The 20,198-nt window shown below is 44.2% G+C and overlaps 2 protein-coding genes across 2 annotated transcripts; one reads left to right on the forward strand and one right to left on the reverse strand.

Moving 5' to 3' along the window:
* Nucleotides 1–150: 150 nt before the first annotated feature.
* On the reverse strand, nucleotides 151–2,359 carry LOC147336705 (protein NLRC3-like). The gene is made up of 2 exons (XM_086285562.1): nucleotides 2,082–2,359; nucleotides 151–1,946 (listed from the first exon to the last, which is right to left on the reverse strand). Exons 1-2 carry the CDS (start codon nucleotides 2,287–2,289, stop codon nucleotides 151–153), a joined length of 2,004 nt encoding a protein of 667 aa, XP_086141688.1. The 5' UTR covers nucleotides 2,290–2,359.
* Nucleotides 2,360–15,213: 12,854 nt separating this feature from the next.
* On the forward strand, nucleotides 15,214–16,620 carry LOC147336706 (uncharacterized). The gene has a single exon (XM_086286222.1). The coding sequence runs from the start codon at nucleotides 15,214–15,216 to the stop codon at nucleotides 16,618–16,620; it is 1,407 nt and encodes a 468-aa protein (XP_086142348.1).
* The last annotated feature ends 3,578 nt before the right edge of the window (nucleotides 16,621–20,198 follow it).

Raw genomic sequence — 20,198 nt, forward strand, 5'->3', positions numbered from 1 at the left:
CAAGAGGGCAGCAGCATTAATATAAGTCACATGTATATAAAAGGTACAGTGATTATATTACAGTGATTTTGACAAAAACAAAACAGAAGTTGATGGCAGTGTGTTTTTCCATAACATACCAACCAAATTAAATAATAAAAACTGTATAACTTACAGAGCTTTTTTAGCGGCTTTGACCACTGGCAGCAGCCTCAGAAGAGCCTCCTCTGAAGCAAAGTATTTCTTCAGGTCAAACACATCCAGATCTTTTTCTGATGACAGTAAGATGAAGACCAGAGCTGACCACTGAGCAGGAGACAGTTTATCTGTGGAGAGATGTCCTGATCTCAGGGACTGTTGGATCTCCTCCAGCAGAGAACGATCATTCAGTTCATTCAGACAGTGAAACAGATTGATGCTTTTCTCTGCAGACAGATTCTCACTGAGCTTCTCCTTGATGTACTGAACTGCTTCTTGATTGGTCTGTGAGCTACTTCCTGTCTGTGTCATCAGGCCTTGCAAACGAGTTTGATTAGTCTTCAGACCCAAGAGAAAACGAAGGAACAAGTCCAGGTGTCCATTGGGGCTCTGTAAGGCCTTGTCCACAGCACACTGGTAGAAGTATTTCTTTGAAGATTTTCTTGTTTGAAACACCTTCCAAGTTGTTTGTTGTTCTTCCAGCAGATTGAGTCCAGAGTTGATGAAGGTCAGGTGGACATGAAGAGCAGCCAGAAACTCCTGAACACTGAGATGAACAAAGCAGAACACCTTGTTCTGGTACAGTTGTTTCTCCTCTTTAAAGATCTGTGTGAACACTCCTGAGTACACTGAGGCTGCTCTGATATCGATGCCACACTCTGTCAGGTCTGGTTCATAGAAGATCAGGTTTCCTTTCTGCAGCTGATCAAAAGCCAGTTTTCCCAGTGACTCAATCATCTTCCTGCTCTCTGGACTCCAGTGTGGATCTGTCTCAGCTCCTCCATCATATTTGATCCTCTTGACTTTGGCCTGAACCACCAGGAAGTGGATGTACATCTCAGTCAGGGTGTTGGGCAGCTCTCCTCCCTCTCTGGTTTCCAGCACATCCTCCAGAACTGTAGCAGTGATCCAGCAGAAGACTGGGATGTGACACATGATGTGGAGGCTTCGAGCTTTCTTGATGTGGGAGATGATCCTGCTGGCCTGCTCCTCATCTCTGAATCTCTTGCTGAAGTACTCCTCCTTCTGTGGGTCAGTGAACCCTCTGACCTCTGTCACCATGTCGACACACTGAGGAGGGATCTGATTGGCTGCTGCAGGTCGTGTTGTTATCCAAAGGCGAGCAGAAGGGAGCAGGTTCCCTCTGATGAGGTTTGTCAGCAGCTCATCCAATGAGGTGGACTTTCTTGTTTCAGTCAGGATTTTAGTTTTGTTGAAGTCCAAATTAAGTCGACACTCATCCAGACCATCAAGTATGAACACAACCTGGAAGTCTTCAAGTCTGCAAATTCCTGAATCTTTAGTTTGATTAAAGAAGTGATGAACAAGTCCCACCAAGCTGAACTTTTCCTCTTTCAGCACATTCAGCTCTCTGAAAGTGAATGGAAATATGAACTGGATGTCCTGGTTGGCTTTGTCTTCAGCCCAGTCCAGGCTGTATTTCTGTGTTAAGACTGTTTTCCCAATGCCAGCCACTCCCTTTGTCAGCACTGTTCTGATTGGTTCGTCTCTTCCAGGTGAGGCTTTAAAGATGTCTTCTTGTCTGATTGTTGTTTCTGGTCTGTCTGGTTTCCTGGATGCTGTTTCAATCTGTCTGACCTCATGTTCCTCATTGACCTCTGCAGTCCCTCCCTCTGTGATGTAGAGCTCTGTGTAGATCTGATTCAGGAGGGTTGGGCTTCCTGCTTTAGCGATGCCCTCAAACACACACTGGAACTTCTTCTTCAGTTGGGCTTTAAGTTCACGTTTACGGAGTGAAGCAAATATTTCTGAAGGTAAGAAATTCAGAAAAAAATATTGTATAATAAATATCATAGCCTTTCAGTACCCTGAAAGGATGAATTGGTCCATTTCTTGAGCCATTAGGAAAGATCAATATTCAGTCTTTAGAGAAATTCTCTTACTGCTCTGCAGATGGTCAGCCATCTCATGCTGCTTAAGTCTCCTCAAGAAGTGGAGTGTGATCTTCAGAAATGCTTCTCTGCAGCTCTTTCTTTCATCTTCATCCTCACCTTCAAACATCTCCTCATCCTCCATCTGGCTCTTTAAAGTTTCTGGGTGATCTGGACTCAGAAGCTTCTGGATCTTCTTCAGCTCGTTCTTCACAAACATGGTGATGTTGTCCTCCAGCCGCTGGAAAAGAAGACTATATGAATTACCCAGTGGTAAATGGACTGGTTCTTATATAGCTCTCTTTGATACTCTGTGCACACAAAGCAGTTTATACAACATGCCTCATTCAACCAAGCACATTGTTCTATGCTTAAATACTTTCTTTCACACTCTGATGGATGCATCAGAGGGCAGCTTGGGTTTAGTACGTTACCCAGTACATTTGCCAGCCAGGGTTTGATTCACAAACCTTCTGACTAATAGCTGACCTGCTCACCTCCTGAGCTACAGTCACCCCAGTCTGACTGAAATCATGGAGCCCAAACTCTGATTTATGTTGGACACACTGACAATCCTCTGGTCCACAAAGTGCAGCATAGAGGTGACTGAAAAGAACAAATGTAAACGTAGTACTACAAACCATAACCACAGAGTCCAGGTGTGTTTGATGTTGCTGTGCAGACTGACCAGTGGAAACCTCTGCTCTCTGCTGGTCTACTCTGTGGAGGAGTAATGTATAATTAGCTCATGTTATGTCTGTCCACACACAGACACAAGCTAAAGGTCCATGAAGTGGTGTTTGGATGGGTTCAGTCAATCAGATGACTGTCATGGTGAAGCTTTGCTAGTCCTGCTGATCCCACTGAGAATTAACAACTCAGTTTCCAAATGTCTGTAGTTTTCTGCTCAGTTTCTTTAGTCGCAACAGCTCTTACCACCTCCTGCATAAAGCTTTCCCTCCATGCTCAGATGCCCTGGAACAAGGTGCTCTCTTTATATCAGTGACTGGTTTAAAGTGACAACTTGCAGTGCTCGCCAAACTTTGTGTCAGCAAAAGTAGTTCTAATGTTTCTTACATTTATTATATTTTTTACATTTTTACAAACACAAATCAATGAACGCAAAAACATAAACTTTTCAGATATTTTGTTTTACAATGTTACAAAACTCAGTTCACAACTACACAGTCTGATTTACAAGTACAAAATATTGATGACCACAGTTTGAGCCAATGTACACTCAACAAAAATATAAACGCAACACCTTTGTTACTGCTCCCATTCCCCATGGGATGGACGTAGAGACCTAAAATTCATTCCAGATACACAATATAACCATCCCTCCCAAACAGTGGTCACAAATCAGTCCAAATGTGTGGTAGTGGGCACATCTGCTATATTGAGATAATCCATCCCACCTCACAGGTGTGCCACATCAGGATGCTGATCTGACATCATGAGTAGTGCACAGGTGTACCTCAGACTGCCCACAACAAAAGGCCACCCTGGAATGTGCAGTTTTGTCTCACAGCAAAATGCCACAGATGCCACAAGCAATGAGGGAGCGTGCAACTGGCATGCTGACAGCAGGAATGTCAACCAGATCTGTCGCCCGTGCACTGAATGTTCATTTCTCAACCATAAGCCGTCTCCACAGGCGTTTCAGAGAATATGGCAGCACATCCAACCGGCCTCACAACCGCAGACCTCGTGTAACCACACCAGCCCAGGACCTCCACATCCAGCAGGTTCACCTCCAAGATCGTCTGAGACCAGCCACCCAGACAGCTGCTGGAACAATTGGTTTGCACAACCAAACAATTTCTGCACAAACTGTCAGAAACCGTCTCAGGGACGCTCAACTGCATGCCCGTCGTCCTCATCGGGGTCTTGACCCGACTCCAGCTTGTCGCCGTAACAGACTTGTGTGGGCAAATGCTCACATTCGATGGCGTCTGGCACGTTGGAGAGGTGTGCGCTTCACGGATGAATCATGGTTCACATTGTTCAGGGCAGATGGCAGCTGAGAATGTCCCAGTTCTTGCATGGCCAGCATACTCACCGGACATGTCACCCATTGAGCATGTTCGGGATGTGCTTGACCGGCGTATACGACAGCGTGTACCAGTTCCCACGAATATCCAACAACCTCGCACAGCCATTGAAGTGGAGTGGACCAACATTCCACAGGCCACAATTGACAATCTGATAGACTCCATGCGACGATGTGTTGCACTGCATGAGGCAAATGGTGGTCACACCAGATACTGACCGGTTCTGGGTCCCCAGACCCCCAATAGCGCAAAAAACTGCACATTCCAGGGTGGCCTTTTGTTGTGGGCAGTCTGAGGTACACCTGTGCACTACTCATGATGTCAGATCAGCATCCTGATGTGGCACACCTGTGAGGTGGGATGGATTATCTCAATATGGCAGATGTGCCCACTACCACACATTTGGACTGATTTGTGACCACTGTTTGGGAGGGATGGTTATATTGTGTATCTGGAATGAATTTTAGGTCTCTACGTCCATCCCATGGGGAATGGGAGCAGTAACAAAGGTGTTGCGTTTATATTTTTGTTGAGTGTATGTCCCGAGTCTGTGGACTCAGTGGTTTTGTTTTGATTGTTATTGTCTTTTGTTACAATTTCATTCTGATTAAGATTTTCTAGTTCTGAGGTTTTGGTTTCTGTGTTCCCTCTGTACTGTGTTAGTATTGTGTCTCTGTGTTCACTTCCTGTTTTATTTTGACAGTGCCATGTCCTACGTTAGTGTGTCTACTTTTGCCTCCCCTTGTCTGGTTATGTCCAATGAATCCTGCTGTGTCTCCCTTTTCTCATTCCCTGATGGCTCTTTTGTGTATATGAGCCCTTTGTTTTCTCCTGCTTGTTGCTGGTTCGTCTGTGTTGTCTCCCCGTGTCTCTGTTTAAGGTTTCAGGTTAGTTTTTTAGTTTTTTCAGTAGAGGTTATCTTAGCTTCTGCACAGGCCATCTCCACTGCACTTCACCGTTTCACTTCACAGCAGTGTCGGCATCTTGGGTCCTTTATTAAATTCAACATGGCTCGCCCCGCTAACCGTGACATAAGATGTGAAAACAAAAAAAACATGAGGGACAAACAGGGAATAGTTTTAAGGTGCAGGGCCAACAAACTGAGTCTAGCCATAAACTCAGAGTTGATTGAATTAGCATTTTGAATTGGCTGATCTGAGTTACTTCAATCAAGTCTATGTTCACTTTGAGTTAAGATTATACGTGATTAATGTAAAAGAAAAAAGCCATCATCAGCAACTGATTCTGATTTAGCAGGTTTTCAAATCTAAACGGTGCCCATCCCTAGCTGGCTGTAGTTTTTTTTTTTTTTTTTTTTTTTTTTTTTTCTTTTAGTTTTCCACCCACATTTTCATTTGCGTTTATTAGGATGTACAGCATTATTTTTGCCCCACCCTTGTGCACTTTAAACCTTTAGTTTCTTAAACATCTGTTTCACTGTCATCCCCATAATGCAGCTGAGATGCGAAAGAAAAATGTCAGTAACCCTTGAAAAAGCTGCTTTAAGAAAACAATCTGTGCATTCATTAATTCGTGTCGGATTAATAAAAAGTAGAAATTCACATTAACACAGAATGAAACCGGCATAAAATTTAAATAGAGTAAGTGTTAACTTATATTGCAAATTTGTGTACTGCATATTATTTTTTCTATTTCCAGCCATGTATTAGAGTCTTTACATTAGTCAGAAAGCCTGTTTGTTTGAAAACAGAATTGAAAAGTGCTGTCATGTTGTTTAAACACTTGAAATGGAATAATCTGCTATGTCTGTTATCTCATGTTACACTAATTATTTTAAATGTACACTTTTCATTTTCTTTAGTTTTACATTTCCAATTAAAAGAATGCAAACATCTCAAATAAAGGAACTACAGGGTTAGCAGATATCCTGTACATTTATTATCATTACTGAGAGTAAATCCAAGTCCCTCTGCAACCTCAAGTCACCTTCCAGTGGCAGTGCGGGACTCTCTGGGTACTGCCAAGGCTTAATTGCCAGTTATCTACACTTGAGAGAGAGAGAGAGAGAGAGAGAGACACTCTGGACATGTGTTGGTTATTTGCAAACATAAAACATGTCTCAGTGTCTAACCAAATCTTGCATCTTGTTTTCATTTGGAGTTGTTTCCATCTCAACCTGAATAGCTGAGCTGCCAACGCCTGAGTTTTGTTCGTCCCTCTCTTGCACCAACTTGCACCCCCAAGCGGATTTATTTTACCAAGTGGATCATTATGGCCTTGCCATATTGGTCCATTTGATTGACCTTTATTATAATTATGAATTTATTTTATTTTCAGTTGCTACAAACGGGATAGACATGACTGTGGGATAGGACAGGGGGAAAGAATGAAAGAAAGAGAGGGAAAGAAAGAAAGAAAACCAAAGGGGAGAAGAGACTGTGAGAAGGGGGAGAAGAGAGAAAAAAACAAACAAATAAAAAAAACAAAACACCTGAGTCACCTGTATGGAGAAAAAAAAACAGAGGAGAAAGCAAACAACAAAGAGCAACATAATAAGAAAAAAAAGCACCATCACAATAAACTAGCTAGCAGTAAATATCAATAGTTACTAAATAATAAACGATATTGTGCAGCACGCAAGATAGACAGCGCACAGTGTGCTTTGAGGCAGCAGCCAAGAAAGCTGTAGTCCACGTCTGTGAATACCCATGTGTACACCTGTGTGCATACCTGTGTGGATCAGCATGCTTGCATTCCAAAGGTTTCTCCATGTAATGATCTTCTAGGGAGTGTGGGGAGCCACAGCCCTGTCCTTTATGGTATCAAGCAGGTATGGAGGAGATCAAAACTCCAGACATCCAGAGGCCCCCAGAACACAAGTGACCAAGGAAGACCCACAGAGGGGCAGCCGGGCCACTGTCCCAGTAAGAGCTGAGGAGAGTCCCAGATGAGGGCTCATTCAGCAGCCGCGGAGCAGAAGCCAGGGGGAGTTGCAGTGACGCGCCCGTGAGCTCCGCCGGCAGCCACCTGTGCCTGAGTGACCGAGCCTCAGGCCGAGAGGCCGGGGGCACCCCACCTCCGAAGTGGCCCGAGCGAGCCCCAATAAGCGGCCGCCAAGGAGTGAGCCGGTGTGTACCCGGACGCCCACCCCCAGATACAAAGAACCACCAACGCACCGACACCTGAGGGAGTCCGCCACCGGCAGGGGAAGTGGTGGTGGGTGGAGATAGGCCTCCAAACCTTGGAGGGCCCGAGATGTCCCCAGAGAGGTGGCGTCTGATACCCAACCTGACATATAGACACAGACATACAGGCACACACAGACACAAACATCCATTCCCACCCTCATGCTCTCATATGCACTTACTCCACACTCAACCGACGTGGAGACAGACATAAAGAGACGCTGTATACACGATCACACTCCCCAAGCCTACTCTACTAACCGGGTCTAGGTACCCTTGCCCCTGGAGGGGGGAACTGCACCCAGACCCAGGTGGTGTTACCTTTTTCCCTGCGGTGGGGAGAGGCAGACCGCCCCGACTCCGCAGCAGCAGGGAGGCCCCACACCCCAGACCGCAGTCGGACGGCCAACTCTTCCTAGCCCCCCCGCTCCAGCAGGCCGCAGAGAACGGGGGTGAGAGAAGACTCCAAACCTCCCTCCACCCGCTCATTGTAGTGTTGATGCATGTGTGTTCTAAGGTGCAATTAAAACCCAGGAGGGCATGGAGCTACCTGCCAGAGAGCAGCAGGTAAGCGCATAGTCCCTCCTGCTAGCCCTCAATGTCTACGTGTATTTAAAATTGAGAGGTGGGCAACGATGCCAGGGGTGAGGTGTACACCCTGATGGTAACTTGGACTCCGTGTGTAAGTGGATTTTTATGAAATACAATATAATCAAGTGTGCCTTATATTCAAATACAATATAATCAAGTGTGCCTTATTTTCAAGTGTTCATATATTTGAAAGGGCAGGGATAGCTCAGTAGGTAGAGTGGTTGCCCCATGATCGGAAGGTCGGGGGTTCGATTCCCCTTAACAGCTACCCTGAGGTACCCCTGAGCAAGGTACCGTCCCTACACACTGCTCCCCGGGCGCCCAATGGCTGCCCACTGCTTCACTGAGTGAATGGGTTAAATGCAGAGAGCAATTTCCCCACGGGGCTCAATAAAGTACAATAATGTACACACTTTCAATGTACAATAATGTACACAATAATGTATATTTTCACATAACCGAATCTATTGTTAACAAAACACAATGCATTCTTTTTTAGTGTCTGTGATGTCAGATAAGCATGATAAACTTCTGTATTCTTTACCCCAGAGTGCGTAAGGTCAGATAAGCTGAGCTAATGTCTTAACTCTCCCCTCTTTTCTGTTAAAAGAGGAAGTACTATGTAACCTGCTTTGCCCTATAAATAAAGGAACAAGGCATGCACTCTGTGTGTGTGTCTGCTCAGAGCCACACACCAATGCGCATGTTTTAAAAATCTCTGAATTGGTCTGCAGTGTCTTATTTCTCTTACTTGTGAACAAATGTCTACCCTGACATTTAATTGGTCCTCCGAGCCGGATAACTGACTGTTATTTTTAACGTCTAGTTCTCCACAGACGGTCTTCATCGGATCCTGACGTCGTGATTGCCTGCGCTGGAAAAAACCTGTGCACAGTAAAGAAGAAAATCCGGGAACGTCAAATTCGATCTCCGGTCAGCGTCTTATACAGGCCCCCACGGCGCCAGGACCCGATGTGCCGGATTCAAAACGCAGCGCCACAGTAAGGTGAATATGAAACACTGCATTCCACCAAGCGCTAGAATACGTTGATATTGAGATTTTCCATCAAAATAGTGTGTAAACCTGGAAGCGCCGACAGATCTCAGTCCAAGAGAGACTTAAGAGACAACAGGCAAGAGCGAAATTCTCAGTCCATAAGGGGACTCAGAGAAATCGCTATTAAAAGTTCCGGTTGCTCTGGGAAGCAGCTGAAACGGAACAGGTTCCGGTTGCTCTGGGAAGCAGCTGAAACGGAACAGGTAGAAGGTGTTACGTAATAATACGGAAAGTCTCAATAAAAACTATAAAAACGCGCTCTGATTGTGTTAACAAAGAGGAGTGAGTTGTCATTTACGACCCAATACGCGGTCGAACCGCTCCTCAAATTGTTTTCCTGTGTACACTCACGTACTGGTTGAAGTGGGAAAATAAGGTTGTGCGTCATCACGTAAAATCAATAACCGCTCTCTCGAATAGCGGGAGAGTAGAAGCCTGTTATTGATCACCGTCCCACTCCTTCGTACCAGAGAAGGTGTCACAGTTCTGACGTAATTAGTTCAAAATGGGTAATTCAAAAACTAAAGTAAAATTAACAGCAGATGAAGAGTGGTTAGAAAAAAACTGTTCAAATGCAGGGATAATCAGTGCAAAAAGGTGGAGAAATCCACATAAAATATATTGTCCAGCTTGGCAAGGCAAATGCACCCCCGATTCAATAACTGCTTTAAAAGCCGCTTTGCAAAAAGAGCTATATGAGGAAAAAAGTCAGAAGAAAGAAGCAAAACGTCTAGCAGAATGGCATCTTTTTAAAGCGTGGATGGCAGAAAATGATAAACGCATTGATAAACGCACCCAAAAACAAGAAAATAAAGATAAACAGAAAGCTGCAGGAAATGATAAAAAAAACCCGCCCTACGCACCTCAGCCTGCACCGCTCACAGCAGCAGCAGCAGCTGCACCCATTCCTACGTCACCACTTCCTGTTGTTTCTCCTCACAACCCCTTCCTCCCAGATCCATATGCAGATGCAAAACATCACCTTAGTCTTATGACTAAACGTAATCCAGGAACTGTTGGACAGTTTCCAATGTTTGCATTATCAAATCCTAGATTTGGGCATCCCAGTGGTCCTGCGGATCCCACAGGCGCTATACCAATCGACGGAGAACCTTTGATATATGCATTTCAACCCTGGTCCCATAAAGATAGAGAAAATGTGCTAAAAGATGTCCCACCCCTTAACGAAGGTTTCCAGCCGTGGCGAAATGCAGTGGAGTTAATTCGACGCGGCTGGGGGTTAAACGGACATGAAATGTTGCAAGTACTTCAAGATTTATTAGGTCTACGTTTTCCAAGAGTGAAAGGTGACTTCACAGGAAATGCCCCAAACGGCGAAGTGCTAGGACTAGACACTGCTGAATTAGACCAAGAACTAAATGACTTGTATGGCAGAATAGAAATAAATTTAGCTCCAAGGCCAGATTATGGAAAAATAGGAGAGTGCAAACAAAAGGATGGAGAGACAGCATCAGACTATTTGGATCGCTTACGCCCAGTTTTCAGGCAAAACTCAGGACTGAATCATGATCCCGATCCACAGTCTGCTTTTCAACAACAATTAAAAAATGCCTTTCTGAATGGCCTGCTGCCCAAAATAAGAACACATGTAGACAAACATTGGGTTACTCAAAATACAGGCACTTTGCCTGACGCTCTGCAATACGCAGAGCATGCAGTAAAATTACAAAAACAAAAGGAAAAAACAGGAGTTTTCACGGTTGATCCAGAGACAGGCTTTATAGCTTTCTCAGGACAGCAAAGATACACAACAGGCTACAAGCAGCATAAGGGAAAACAAAAGGCAGGACAAAGAAAGGACAAAAGAGACATTAAATGTTACAATTGTGGAAAAAACGGGCACTTTGCTCGAGACTGCAGGAGTGTAATTCAAGAACAGGAAAGTGATGATGACAGACGTAGACGACGTGATGAATGACTAGCACGAGAGGAAGGAAGTGAAACAGATGAAGCGGAAGTTTACAATATAGAACAACTGCTGCTAGGATCAGAGGCCAAGCCAACGGTTGTAATATATGTGAACGGTATGCCGTTGAAAATGCTCTGCGATACGGGAGCATGTAAAACAGTTTTAACTGTAGAAGTCCCAAATGTAACTTTCTCAAAAGACGCTATAATTGTGAAATCAGCCTCAGGACATGTGACAAAACAGCATTTAACCGATCCCCTTTTTATGTCACATAGAGATAGTGGCCGTGGCTGCAAAAACCAGTGCATTTATGACCCATCATGCCCTGTGAACCTGTTAGGAAGAGATGCTTTAACAAAATTAAAAATAGGAGTCATCCCTGAAGAAAGTGGCATGCAAGCCAGACTCCTACTCTCTGACAGTCAGAGACAAACTGAAAACATTTTTGTTTGTGAAGGACTAGGTGAGCTTAATTATTACTGGACTTTAGACTTACCAAAACTTGAACCTCTAGAGGCCAATGCTAATATGTATTTACCTGAACATTCATGCAGGCAAGACCCAGCAAAATACCACAACACTCTGTGGTATAAACACATCCCAGGCCCAGACAAGATTTATGATCAACAAGTACACAGACTGGGACCACAAAAGCTAGTCCTACAGCACCTGTATGTGACAGAGTGGCAATGCAGTATGCTCAGTGTTACAGACAGACGCAGTGCAGCGCATAAATAAAATGCCCAACCCTCATGTATCTGTGGCACGAAACAATCAACCATCCTGGCAGGAGTTAGGTACAGTGCTGAGATCTGTAGAAACAGACAGATATGACAAAACAGAGTGTGAAGGCTGGCAAAAAAGCCGCAGAACAGGCTGCATGCGATATACTTTATGCTGGCCACTAACCACCACACCGGCTACACATTTAGCCACAACAGAACAAGATGAATGACAAGTGTTAACATTTGAAACACACCCTGAACTAGAAAAGCTACCAGAGACATTATGGTCTCAAGGGTCCACAGATGTCGGCCTAATTAAAGGAGCAGACCCAGTAGTGGTGAAAACTACAACCACATATAGGCCTGTGAAACCGCAATATCCTTTGAGTGCAGAAGCGAGGGAAGGAATTAGGCCAGTAATAGCAGACATGCAGAAAGCAGGTATTCTCGTGAAAACTAATAAAGCCACGTGTAATACACCGATTTTTCCAGTAAAAAAGGCCAATACAGGAAAATATCGCCCAGTTCATGACCTCAGAGCAATAAATGAGGTAACAGAGCAAATACCTCCAGTGGTTGCTAACCCACATACCATCTTGAACCAGGTGACCCCACAAGAACAATGGTTCTCGGTGATTGACCTCTCAAATACATTTTTCTCTGTTCTTTTACACCAAGATTCACAGAATCTATTTGGATTTACTTTTGATAATGAAAAATACACGTACACCAGGCTACCACAAGGATTTCAAAATAGCCCAACGCTGTATGCAGAAGCTTTAAAGAAATCAATGTCATCTTGCTCACTCCCTGCTCCAGGGAAATTTCTGCTGTATGTAGATGACATATGATTACAGGCCATACACAAGATGATTGTAAAGAAAACACAATGATGGTTCTGCAACATCTGGCAGAACAAGGCCACAAAGTGTCACAACACAAGTTACAATTGTGGAGCAATAAAGTGATCTACTTAGGACATAAACTAACAGGCCAAGGCCGCACCCTACTAGAGAGCAGAAAGACAGCAGTCCAAAATGCACCAAAACCAATTACTAAACAGCAAATGATGAGTTATTTAGGTCTGTGCAATTTCTGTAGAAGCTGGATTCCAGAGTATGCACTGCTGGCCCAGCCACTACAGGACCTAATTTATGGAAAAGACCTAGCATTAAAAGACAAAATACAGTGGACCCCAGAAGCAGAAAAAGCTTTTACTGATTTAAAAATAGCATTGCAAACATGTACCGTTTTAGCATTACCAGACTATGAAAAACCTTTTATTCTCCATGTTGATGGAGTAGCAGGGTACATGAAGGCAGTTTTGACTCAAGCTTTCGGAGACAAACAACGTCCATTAGCTTTCTACTCATGCAAACTTGACCCTGTAGCTGCTGGGTTACCCACCTGTGTTCAGGCATGCGCAGCAGCAGCAGAGGCAGTTAAAAAATGTGCAGACATCGTTTTGGGACATAAGTTAATCATCAAAGTCCCACATGCTGTGACCTCCATTTTGCTACAGGCAAATCTATCTTTTCTAACACATGCCAGACAACTGTCATATGTAGGAATCTTACTTTCGCAATCCCACATAACAATAGAGAAGTGTGGCCAACTGAACCCCAGCACACTTATTCCGACCCCTGAAGATGGAAAACAACATTGCTGTATTAAAAAATTAGAAGAGGAAACAAAACCTCGCACTGATATACATAGTTCCCCACAGGCTAGTTTCAGTAATGTTTTTGTGGACGGGTCCGCGTCAAAAGATACTTTCGGTAAAAATTGTGTGGGATACGCGGTCACGACTATTGATAGAGTGGTAGAGGCGAAACCTCTCAGTTCCTCAAACTCTGCCCAGAGTGCGGAACTGACCGCGGTCATTAGAGCATGTACACTATACAAAGGTCAAAGTGTTAATATTTACACAGACAGTCAATATGTCTATTCAGCAGTTCACCATTTTGCAAAAATATGGCAAAACAGAGGAATGACAACGTCTACAGGCAACCCAGTCCAACATGCAAACCTTCTAAAAAAGTTATTAGAAGTGATAACGTTGCCAAAAGAACTAGCACTATGCAAATGTGCAGCTCATCAAAAGGATGACACAGAAATAACGAGAGGAAATAACTTTGCTGACAAAGCAGCCAAAGCAGCTGCAGAAAAACACATTGATGTTTTATCAACAGAAACCATAGATTTAATACCATTAGAAATACTAGCAGATGCACAGAAGACAGCATCACTGAGTGAACAAAAATCTTGGTTGAAAGATTGAGCAGAATTAAAAGATAATCTCATGATGTGCAATGGCAAACCAATTCTTCCAAAATCCCTTCATAAAACTGCCGCTTTAGTGACACACTCGCAAACTCATGTGTCATCAGGAGGGATGATTCATATACTTAATAAACAATTCTACACAAAAAATTTTGAAAGTTCAGCAAAAGAGTTTATCAGAACATGCATGATTTTCCAAAAACACAATGCACAGGGAAACTTAAGACCCAAGCGAGGTCGTTTCCCTACACCACCGCACCCATTTCACACTATCCACATGGATTTTATAGAACTAAACGAATCGCAATCTTCCAAATATGCACTTGTGATAATAGATGTATTTTCCAAATGGCCAGAAATATACCCAGTGAAAAAAGCAGATGCAATTTCAGTAGCAAAATGTTTGTGCAACCATTACATACCCACATATGGCATTCCAAGTTTGATACGGTCTGATAATGGCACACATTTTGTAAATGAAGTAATAAGTAAAGTCTCTGAAGCTCTAGGTTTTAGCATAAAACACCACTGTGCTTATCATCCACAAAGTGCAGGATTAGTCGAGAGAACTAACGGCACAATTAAACAAAGATTAAGAAAATGTATGGAAGAAACTAGAAGACCATGGCCTGAATGTCTGAGCTTAGTTAAGCTATGGATGAGAATAACTCAAGGAGCAGGTGGTCTGACCCCATTTGAAATCATACATGGCAGACCATTTCCCCTGCCGATCACTTCTGAGCCGATTAATAAATCGATCACAGAAACAACGATGGCAGAATGGATGACAAAACTGTTTGAGAATAAAGAGGTGATATTGAGCAATCAGCTGCCGAGTAATCTATCTCCAGTCTCTTGCAGGTTGAACCCCGGTGATTGGATTCTGATTAAAGTCCTCCAGCGAAAGAACTGGAGCGCTCCCAGGTGGGAGGGGCCCTTCCAGGTGTTGCTTACTACACCGACAGCTTGTAAAATAGCTGAACGACCTTTGTGGATCCATCAAAGTCATGTGAAGAAGGTGTTTGAACCACAATAAGACGCCAGCCCCCCGAGACACTTGGTACTCTGGGTGTGGAGGTGAAGGGCGATTGGGTATACCCCGCCCTCATCCTTCTCACATTCGGTCTACGTACCAAGAGTTTTCGGTGAGCCAGGTCATCCTAAAGAACAAACACCCACTGAAATAACCAGCCCCCCACCAGAGAGAGGAACCAACAAAGATAGAGGAAACCAGCCTGATGAATTCAGAAGGAGAAGAGTCACCAGCCCCAGCCCCAAAGCTGTTGTGTTTAGGTGCTTGTGATTTTAAACGGAAACGGCTCATGTGTTGCCTATTCTGTCTGATGGCCATCATCTTGATGGTGATGCTCTTCTGGTTGATGCCCGGCGGAGCCCCCAGGACAGAACTAACTATTCCCCGACCTAAGAGGTGGACCCATGATAATTCCCACCTCTCTGAGATGACCCAAGACCACGTTCACCCCTGGATGAACAATGCCTGGTACCGATACATATACAATAGAACAAAAGAAAGAGGCTGTTATGTCTGCTCTCACATGCCCAGTACATCTGTCCACCCAACCATATATGGTCGTATGATGAACAGTCACTGGCAAAGTAAGTGTGCAGCAAGTTTCGCCAGCATTGGAAGACAACATGTTGCAATCAGAATTGAAGCTTTGCACCTGTGGGCAGAAGGTCTGAAGAATGGAACCTGTGACGACAAATTCTGGGTAGACATGACAATGAAGAACAGAAATGCCTCAGTCCCTTTCCCCGTCTTTATGGCCCCTAAAGAGAAACAGCATCCTCTGTGCTTCTATCAAGCAGCAGAGCAAGGACGCCACCCCCTGGGCCATACCAGCAACTTCAACGCAACCTATGGAGAAGTGGAGTATGGAACAGTCAAAAGACACCGACGTGTAAATGGCACCTATTGGGTACAAGGTATGGCATGGCTGTGCGGACAGCGTGCATACTTTATTCTACCACCTTTCTGGTCAGGATGCTGTGCACCTATCTTCATCTCAGACCACACCTTTAAGATAACAGTGCACAACAACGCCAGAGTTAAACGCGACGTAGAAATCAAGCCCCATGATCCATTCCATGGATCTGATGTACCAGACGACTTCAAACTCTGGACCACCGGCCAGAAGGTAATGCACGCTCTGTTTCACTGGGTAGGAGTAGGAAAGCACGCACTACAAATAGAGACTTTAGACTATCGTTTTGGACTGTTTTTGAATGCCTCCACCCGCATTGACAAAGGACAGAATGAAGAAATTGATGCAATCCGCATCACTGTCATGCAACACCGAGTGGCTTTAGACATCATTCTTGCAGAGAAAGGAGGTCTCTGCGTATTGTTTAACACTACATGTTGCACCTACATACCTGACAACATACACTCATTAAACATGACAAATGCTTTGAATGTTCTGAAACAATTGAGAGACGCTCAGCAGCAGGACTACGTAGCCGATAGGCAAGGCTGGTGGGACTGGTTGCTGAGTGGCTCCTGGAAATCCTTACTGATTAAAGGCCTGTTGGCCCTCTTCAATGTGATGTTACTGTTTTGCCTTTTCACTGCTTGTATTATCCCATGTCTGAGAAGCATAATGACAAACATGTTCAAGCGTATGTTAGGAAATTATGTCTTGATCCAGAGAAACATGGAAGATCCTTATCGCGAGTATGATATGCTGATCATGGAGGAAAGAGTGGAAAATCCCTACTATGGTCTTAATGGAGCTGCTGTTTAAATACTTCACTGAATGACATGCAAGTTGAAAATGTGACTAACAAGTGACTATGCATTGATTTAAAACCTGTGAAATATATTAACATCAGGAGGGAAATGTAAGTGGATTTTTATGAAATACAATATAATCAAGTGTGCCTTATATTCAAATACAATATAATCAAGTGTGCCTTATTTTCAAGTGTTCATATATTTTCACATAACCGAGTCTATTGTTAACAAAACACAATGCATTCTTTTTTAGTGTCTGTGATGTCAGATAAGCATGATAAACTTCTGTATTCTTTACCCCAGAGTGCGTAAGGTCAGATAAGCTGAGCTAATGTCTTAACTCTCCCCTCTTTTCTGTTAAAAGAGGAAGTACTATGTAACCTGCTTTGCCCTATAAATAAAGGAACAAGGCATGCACTCTGTGTGTGTGTCTGCTCAGAGCCACACACCCATGCGCATGTTTTAAAACTCTCTGAATTGGTCTGCAGTGTCTTATTTCTCTTACTTGTGAACAAATGTCTACCCCTGACACCGTGTATCGTGCCCACCCCCAAGATCCTATATGTATGTGTAATGAGGGTGTGAGTAATGTGAATGTCTAAGTTGTGGAATAAAATTGAGGCAGAGGCAGCCAGAAGGGGACAGAGGGACCGGGGGGGGGGGGGGGGGGTAGCCTCCTCTGCACCCTGGTGACATACCCCTACTCCAAGGCCCTGCATGTGTGGGTGGTTGTGGTGGAGCGGGAAGAGGGAGGCAGCTGGAGATGGGGAGGGAAGGAAGGGAGGGGCAGGTGACCCCTCCCTGGGGCCAGCTCCCCCACTGACCCCAGTAGGCACTCCCATACTCCGCGACCCGCCAGGGAAAGGGGGCCCAGGCCCATCCAGACCGGGGCCCAGCGCAGCAGCGCCCCCCGGCCCCACAGAGCCCGGGACAGTCCACCCAACCCCACCACAGAGAAAACTGCACCCACCCCACCATCCACTCATCTTCCAGACTACATGAGACAATAGACGCCCAGGCTGAGATCTTCCTTCACCTCTCCTGTATCTCCCCCTCCTGCAGAGAGTTCCTGAGGAGAGGAAAGCTCCTGCAAGGTGTGACAATCTTCCCCACCGGTTGAAGAGCCCCACAGGTGGCTCGACACATCGGTGGCACCCTGCGCCAGGGATGGGCCCCCATGCACCCACCCGCCCACAACCCCGGCAACACACAAACCAGGACCCAAGGCCCCGAGGCCCGGCCAGGGCCCCGGCCCAGAGACGGAGCGCCCCCAGACCCTCACGCCCATCCCGGACCCAACCAGGGGCAGACAGGCTACCAGGTCAGTAACCCACGTCCATCAGCACAGACCCTCCCCTAGCCTCGCTGCACGCAGCCACGAGGAAATAGTCAGAAAAGAGCCCCCAACCGGACATGACCACTACCCCGGGTTGAGCCCCCCAAGGAAGATGCCTCCGGGGAACCCCCCGACGCCCTAAGCCTGTCCCTACCCCCACACCAATCACAACATTGAAGGCGGGACCAAACTATGACCCCCCACCCCTACTAGGTGATGGAGCTGATCAAAGGAGCCCAGAGCAATTGATCTGATGTGGTGGCAGAGGCTGTATCAAAACTAATGTAATCTAATAGATAATTTCTATATTGGTTAGAATTAAGATTGTTTTTATTTTTCCAGTTCATGAGGACAGTTTTCTTGGTTATGCATAGGGCAGTGAAAACCATATGGACTATATTCTTTTCTGAAGTGACATTATCTAAGCTGCCCAACAAACACACTAAGGGGGAAGTTGGAATGTTACATTTCAGACACTTTGATAAGTCTTCACATATCTCGCGCCAAAACTTCTGCACTGGTGGACAGAACCAAAGAGCGTGAATTGTCTGATGTATTGCTTTGACAGTGTAAGCAGTTGTTGGAAGGTGTAAAGCCCATCTTGAACATCCGATGACCTGTATAGTGCACTCTATGTAGTATTTTGTATTGTATTAATTGCAGACTGGGATTTTTAATCAATTTAAAGGTTTTTAAGCATACCTGAGACCAGAAGTTTTGGTCTAAACTGACTGATAAATCTAGTTCCCACTTTGCAATAGGAAGGGATATTGATTCATCTAATTTAGAAAGTGTTCTGTATATTTTAGATAATAATTTGGGGGATTTAAGAGTAAGGAAATGTGCCGCACTTGGTGGTGTTTGTAATTCAACTTGTCTGAGGTTGAATTTCTTTTTTATTATGGATTTAATTTGTTGATATTCTAAAAATCTTTTCTTGTTGATCCCATATTGTGCAACTAGTCTGATAAAATGGGATAAATTCTGTTCCCTCTAATATTTGTTCTAAGTATTTAATTCCTTTACAACTCCATTCTGGGAAATTAATCATATTATTGTTTTGTAATATGTCAGGGTTATTCCAGATAGGTGTACGTTTGCATGGGATTAGTGAAGACTCCGTTATTTTTAGAAACTCCCACCATGCTGTCAGAGAGAAGCTGATGTTGATACTTTTAAAGCATTCATGTCTTTTGATGTTTGAGCTAATAAATGGTAGGTCTGAAATCTCTAGATCCTTGCATAGTGCCTGTTCAACATCTAGCCAGGGCTCATCTAAGAAGGTATGTTTTGACCATTCTGAGATGAACTAAAGCCTGTTGGCTAAGAAGTATTGGTGAAAATTAGGCAGATCTAATCCTCCTCTATCCTTGGTTCTTTGTAGCGTTTTTAAGCTGATACGCAGGGGTTTATCTTTCCAAAGGAATTTGGAAATATATGAATCCAGAGATCTGAACCAATCTTGTGATGGTTTGTTAGGGATCATCAAAAATAAGTAATTTATTTTTGGCAAGATCATCATTTTTATAGTGGCGACCCTTCCCATGAGTGATATGGGTAAAGATTTCCATCTAGTCAGATCGCCTTCTACTTTCTTTAGAAGTGGGATGTGGTTTAATTTAGTTAAGTCTGAAAGCTTAGGAGAAACATTAATACCTAAATATTTAATATTTCCGGATTGCAGTGGGGCAGAGGAAGAATTATGGAAGGAGCAGTTAATGGGGAGAACTGTAGATTTTGGCCAGTTAATTGAATAATCTGAAACTCTTGAAAACCAGTTTATTAGAGTAATTACCTCAGAGAGGTTGGTTTGTGTGTTTTGCAGAAAAAGCAACACATCATCCACATAGAGACTGATTTTATGTTCTATGTTCTTACATTTTATGCCCTTAATTGTTGTAGCCTGTCTAAATGCTGCTGCTAGAGGTTCGATAAAAATTGCAAAAAGTGAAGGGGAGAGTGGGCATCCCTGTCTGGTGCCCCTCAGGAGACAGAAGCTGGAGGATGTCTGGTCATTTGTTCTGATACGAGCTGTTGGGGAATTGTATAATATTCTTATCCAGTTTATAAGAGTTTCCGAAACCAAATTTGTGTAAAGTTGCGAATAAAAATTTCCATTCCATTAATTAACTGGCTGTAGTTAAACCTTTACTTAAAAAGCATCCCTAGACCCAGCTGTCTTAGCTAATTATAGGCCGATCTCCAACCTGACAATCCTTGAAAGAGTAGTTGGGGGGGAGACAATCAGAGGG

This window comes from Aulonocara sp. 'chitande type north' Nkhata Bay, linkage group LG3 (genome assembly GCF_057382095.1).
Source record: "Aulonocara sp. 'chitande type north' Nkhata Bay isolate Kocher_YH1m ecotype deep benthic linkage group LG3, A_spYH_male_GT1.1, whole genome shotgun sequence".
Taxonomy (NCBI): Eukaryota; Metazoa; Chordata; class Actinopteri; order Cichliformes; family Cichlidae; genus Aulonocara; species Aulonocara sp. 'chitande type north' Nkhata Bay.

Excerpts from the sequence above, each read along its gene's own strand:
- LOC147336705 (XM_086285562.1), bottom strand. The coding sequence starts at position 2,289 with ATGTTTGTGAAGAACGAGCTGAAGAAGATCCAGAAGCTTCTGAGTCCA. Across the intron at positions 1,947-2,081 it reads GGCTGACCATCTGCAGAGCA|AAATATTTGCTTCACTCCGT; the intron begins GTAAGAGAATTT and ends TCTTACCTTCAG.
- LOC147336706 (XM_086286222.1), top strand. The coding sequence starts at position 15,214 with ATGGTGATGCTCTTCTGGTTGATGCCCGGCGGAGCCCCCAGGACAGAA.